This window comes from Hordeum vulgare, chromosome 1H, assembly GCF_904849725.1.
Source record: "Hordeum vulgare subsp. vulgare chromosome 1H, MorexV3_pseudomolecules_assembly, whole genome shotgun sequence".
Lineage (NCBI taxonomy): Eukaryota > Viridiplantae > Streptophyta > Magnoliopsida > Poales > Poaceae > Hordeum > Hordeum vulgare.
Genome location: NC_058518.1, coordinates 287,699,670 through 287,705,243, shown reverse-complemented (window position 1 = coordinate 287,705,243; position 5,574 = coordinate 287,699,670). Strand labels below are relative to the sequence as shown.

At 46.6% G+C, this 5,574-nt stretch overlaps 2 protein-coding genes across 2 annotated transcripts; one reads left to right on the top strand and one right to left on the bottom strand.

Moving 5' to 3' along the window:
- The first annotated feature begins 250 nt into the window (after window positions 1–250).
- On the top strand, window positions 251–2,874 carry LOC123431358. The gene is made up of 3 exons (XM_045115171.1): window positions 251–421; window positions 565–693; window positions 2,513–2,874. The coding sequence occupies exons 1-3, from the start codon at window positions 401–403 to the stop codon at window positions 2,624–2,626; spliced, it is 264 nt and encodes an 87-aa protein (XP_044971106.1). The 5' UTR covers window positions 251–400; the 3' UTR covers window positions 2,627–2,874.
- A 1,526-nt stretch (window positions 2,875–4,400) lies between these two features.
- LOC123431348 lies at window positions 4,401–5,177 on the bottom strand. Its single transcript, XM_045115162.1, has one exon. The coding sequence runs from the start codon at window positions 5,109–5,111 to the stop codon at window positions 4,647–4,649; it is 465 nt and encodes a 154-aa protein (XP_044971097.1). The 5' UTR covers window positions 5,112–5,177; the 3' UTR covers window positions 4,401–4,646.
- Window positions 5,178–5,574: the final 397 nt, after the last annotated feature.

The following is a 5,574-nucleotide window of genomic DNA, read 5'->3' as shown; positions in this document are numbered from 1 at the left end:
AAAAGTGTCAAAAAAGTCTAAAAAATACCTTCCCATAGAGACTTTTACTTTAGTCCCAAATGCCCTCGTTTAGTCACTAAAAGTCCCTCCTCTTTATTTCACATGGGTCTTTTTTTTAATCCATAGAAACACCACCGACACTCGAACCTAGTTAGCGACCGGGGCAGCTGGTTGAAGCCATTCATTGGTCATGCCTTAATGAATTGAACCCTAAGGGGCCGTGTTTAAAAAAAATGTTTAGAAAAAAAAGAAAAGGAAAAAACAGGATGGCCCGTGCTTCGTTCCTCCTGAGACCAGCACACGCAGCATCGGCCACACATCGTGGAGGCCCGCGGAAAGCCTAAAAGGAAAGAGGAAACTTCTCAACAATCTCGCCGCCTCGCCGCCGGCGGCCATCGCGATGATCAGCATCCTCGCGCAGGTAACCCATCCTTACTCCCAACGATGTAGATCCTGAAGGGATTCGCACCCCTTGTTTCCATTCCGCGTCCGCCCTTTTCGATTGGTTGACCGATGATTCACTCGCCTTGGTTTCTTGTGGGTTTCGCGTGGATCTGCGCGCAGGAGCGCCTCCTCGGGTTCGCCCTGGGCTCCGTCTCCATGGGTGGTTTCGTCCTCCACCAGCGCCGCTCCATCTACCGCTCCCTTGCCGACAACGACGCGGTCTCTGGTGGCGCATCCTTCTCCTATCAGGTCTGCATTTTGTTCGATTCATTTAACTTGTGCCTGCTTTTGCGGACTATTACAACGATCCGTAACCATCAGAATGTTGATATCAAATTTCATTAATTTACTCGTTGAAATTTCTGTTATGATCTTTTTTTTTGAACGATCAACCCAGGGGGGATCCCCACCTGAATATATTGCTCAAAAGCTGCCAAAGCCAAGAGTTACCCCTTGAGCTTTGGCTGATCCAGTTTATAAGGGAAATCGGATTGAAAACCTAAACATTTCTGTTATGTTCTTGTTTTCACAGACATGCTCTAACCTCTCAAGGGCGATGAACTTAGTTACCGATTATTGATTTATCTTGCAAAGTCCTCGTGATATTGTGATGGTTCTTGAAAATAAAGCTCTGGTGTCTTTGGCTCATCCAGTTGTGTCGGAAATACTATGTGGAACGCTTCCAGACCACAAAAAATAAATTGGAACAAACCCAAGCTGAGTAGTTTGGGAAGAAAGGGGGCGAGTTTCCATGCATTTCCTTTTACCTAAAACAATGTATCCGTCACTGTGTTTCTTACCCAAACGGATTAATGTTGTGGCATTGTTGGCACTGAAAAATTATGGAAAATCTCAAACTAAAATGTTGAATATGTTATTGAGATGATGACCCCAGTAAGGTGAATAGTTTTGTGTTCCTGAACTAGTTAAACATAAGCTTGCCATGATGAAGAACATGTAACTAGAGTTTGGAAATCTGAAATTAGTTTTTGTTGTTGCAATACCGTATGTGCATGATTTATAGTCAGAGATTCTACACACAGTGAGATAAAAAAAATTCTCAATATGGTCCTAATTTCTATTATCTATACAATATTAAGGTGACTTGGAGAATTGCATCGTACATTGATTCCGTCAAACCTCCAAATTGTGAATGTCCACCTTATACATAAAACAAATTATATTATTTGATGTTTCTGCACTTGTGTCTTTCCCTCGTATTCCATTTCCTATTGTAAACTCTACATGAGAAACTGAACAATCACTCCTCGTAATCATATGGCTTTCTTGGGACTGGTGTTTATGAACAAACAAAAATCTTCAGGCAGAACAGGTAAAAGTACTCAGTTCAGTCATCATGCCTACCTGGTTGGAATGAAATGCTAGTCTTTAACAAGTCTTCTAAGAAATCATCTAAAGTTGTAGCTTAGATCAGGAGGAACGCGTGCTTTGGTGGTCTTGCCAGAGCCAAAAGGTTGAGGTGGCTGGCTGGCTGCTGCTTCATGCTTGGCCTCCTGACCTGACTACAATTTAGCTCCTGCAGCCAGTTTGATTCTTCCTTTTTCACTTCTAGGTTTTGGCCTGTTTTTGCACTATGTTTGGTTTCTCCTTACTGTAAGACTTGTCGACAATTTTGACACCTTCGTCTAATACAAATGACACACATTTTGGCATGTGCTTGGGACTTGTTTTTTTTTTCAGTAGAAGTTGTGACAGTCACTTGTCAAACTGTCTGTTGGTGTAGCAGTCAGCCTTGTTCTGTTGTTGTCCTCTGCACTGTTCTACTCTTTCTACTTCGCGTTGTCGAAGAAATGCCACGATATGGGTGTAAAAGTTGATTACTCATTAAATAATTACATTGAAGCTGCATTGTGTATCAAGATAGCATCTTAAAACTTGCAACATTTGTAACTAAATTGACGAGTAAATATATCTTAATCACCACAGCCTGCGAATGGCCACAGAGGGAAGTTATTCTGATAGAAAGTTTAGACTATTTGTTGCATGTGCTAATTCTTTATTTTACAAGGAACACCATCAGTTACTGAACCTTTTGCATATTCCGCAGACAAGCGAAACCACCGGTAGAGGAGTTTCAGCTGAGATGGCTCACGTGTGGAACAAGGCAGTGGACGAGACACTTGGCCGGCTTGTTGTGTATCTTAGCTCTCGTGGATGGTAATTCAAGCATTGAGAGTGAAGCACTACTCGCTGATCACGCGTTGTTGTGCTAAACTAAGATACATGTGCTCTGCTATTTCTCAGTACCAATGGTTGATCATAATGCTTTCTTTTGCTTTTAAAATGGGCGTGGAGGATAATAGTCAGATTGGACCAATGGCGCCTTCCTGCTACACATTGTTCCCCAGATGTATCGTGGATTCAGGGCCTACAGCCTAACCCTGTTAAAATGTTTTATTGCTGAAGCTATTATCTGGTCTTAGCAATACATCTTATACTAGTAAACTGGAGATGGAACCATCATCGTGATTTTGAGTGAAATGCACTTGCAACCACAAAGTCGAAAGGCAGGCCGGTTGGCTCTTCTATGAAAATGGTACAACCCCTACCCGGCCATTCACACACCTGTTCAGAATGCATGAGTTTCCTGCCCACTTCTGAAATCAAGGTTAAAGTGCAATCACCATGTGAACCGAGCAAATGTGTAGTGTTCCAATGTGAACGTCAGCGAAATATTGCTTGTCCGTCCAAATGAAGAGGTGGCACATGAGGGGGAGCTCTAACAACAAGAGGGAGACGATGAGGCCATTGAAAGAGGGCGTGACCTTATTCTTCCCGGGGTAAGGATGGCCAAGGATCGAATATGAGCGGGAGTAGCTCCGACATTCCCGGGGTAAGGATGGCCAAGGATCGAATGATCTGCTGAGGATTACACATTATGGAATGATTTGCCGAGGAGTACACGGTAGTGATGGTTAGGTCGAGGCCGTGGTGGTGGAAGCAAGGGAGAACAATTTAGGATCCAAGCGGCGATGATCAACTCTGCTGCCATCCACATCACATGTGGTGAATCCAGAGAGATGAGAGGGAAGGAAAGATCGATTGGAGGAGTCAAGGTGAGAGAGTTTAGTTACCGCAATGCAAGGGGCAAAAGGATCGGCAACTAACACAACATGTCACATGATGACACATTTGTCATTGTCTCTCAGCCCTTGCACATTCCAGACACAAATAGTTTTAAAGGCCTCACTATCCATTACACAAAGCACAAAGTCACTATTCAAGGAATGATCTTGGGGGGAGTACACAAAGGTAATTATTAAGTTGAGGTTGATAGTGATGGAGGCAAGGGCGATGGTTGGAGGGAAGACATTGGCTAGGCGAGGCGACGGAAAACGTTTTAGGTTATCAATCGGGAGATCCCACCTTGCTACGATCCGCATCCTGCGTGGGAAAACCAGAGAGATGAGAGGTAATGGAAGAGTGAAGTTTGTAGGAGTCGAGGTGCGGTAGCTTCATCACCTGAATGCAACACCAAAAGGATCGACAGCTAACACAACGTCACACACGACAAGGCATTTTCATCATCTCTCGTCACTTACACATCTTAGTACAAGAGATAATAATTTTAAAGTACTCACCATCCATTACGCGAAGCACAAAGTAACTGCTTAAAAAAATGACCTTTCAAGGAGTACACATTGCTAATGGTCAGGTCGAGGTCGATGGTTGCCCAATGGCTAGCCAAAGTGAGGGAGAACAGGTTTTGATCCACAACATGATGATCCCATGTCCTACTACCATCCACATTATGCGTGGCAAAACCGGAGAGATGAAAGGGAAGGAAAGAAGGAAACTTGCAGGAGTCGAGATGGGAGAGTTTTTGTTAATTATCATGATGCAAGCAACAAAAGAATTGGTTGCTAACACAACATCGTCACACGAGAACACATGTGTCATTGTTTCTCGGTTCTTGAGCATTCTAGGAGAGCACATTTCACTCGAACAAAAGTGTTCTCTGAGGTTTATATATTACTACGTGATGATTGTTCACCGCACGATCGAGCAAGGAAATGGGTTTCCTCGTAGGCTCACACAGTGGAGGCGCGTGCATGCTAACCATTTTCTCCGTCCCTCGATGATGAAACATGGATAATTTACACACTACCAGCCCGCCTCTATGGCCTAACTCTCTAGGCCCACGCAAAGCTACTGCTTCTACCATCCCCTAATCCATCCCATTAAGCATTCGACTTGTGCGCGCTAGCCGTCTCAGCGTCACCTTGCGCGACGCCCACGCGGCGCCGCGCCACCGCGTACGCTAGCCCGAGAGCTGCCAAGACCACCACCGCGGCCCCGACGAACACGCCGGCCACCACGCCCGCACGGACAGCTCCACCTTGCCGAGTCGTGTTGACGGGCGCCACGCCCCCTTCCTCCTGGTCAGCCCTCGCCACGCTCGCCGCGGACGCGCCGGCGCCCCGGACGACCGACCCCCTCGGCTGCCCGCGCGGCGCGAGCTCGGGGGCGCCGTCCACGCGCCGGGCGCGCTCACTGGGGTGGAAGAACTCGTACGCCGCTGGCGACAGTGCCAGCGGGCTCTCGAACGGCAGCCCGTGCGGGTGCGCCTCCACCGGGCGCCTCTCCTGCGCCTCCCCGGTCGGAAGGAGCAGGAGAGAGAGCACCACCAACGCCGCCATCGCCATGGTTTTTAGCCAAGCTGCGTGATCTTGCAGGTCACATAAGTGTGCAGTACGTGTCTTGCACACCCCTTGTGTTTATATAGACGACGAGCTGGGGTGGAAGAGGTACGCAAGCGAGCAAGCAAAGGTTGTTAGGCTTTGCTTCCACGTCAATTCTCGTGGTGGCGAGGCGAAAGGGGAGCAGAATGATGAGGGGGTGCGGAGAGATGGAATGATGTATCGGCCTCATTGATCAGCTTTACAAATGCAGGAGATGTCCATTAGTAATTAGTTGTCCAATGCACCACAGGATATGATCGAGAGTGAGACACAAACCTTAACTATAATGTTTGTTTACTGAGATTGGCTAGAGGCAGGCTCGATGATAGCTGTCCCAACAAGTATTTCAGAACACTGTTTATTTTACTGGACGCCTTTCAAGCAGCTTTCTGTTTGCTTTGCGTGCGCTTTCGGGCTACTAATGATG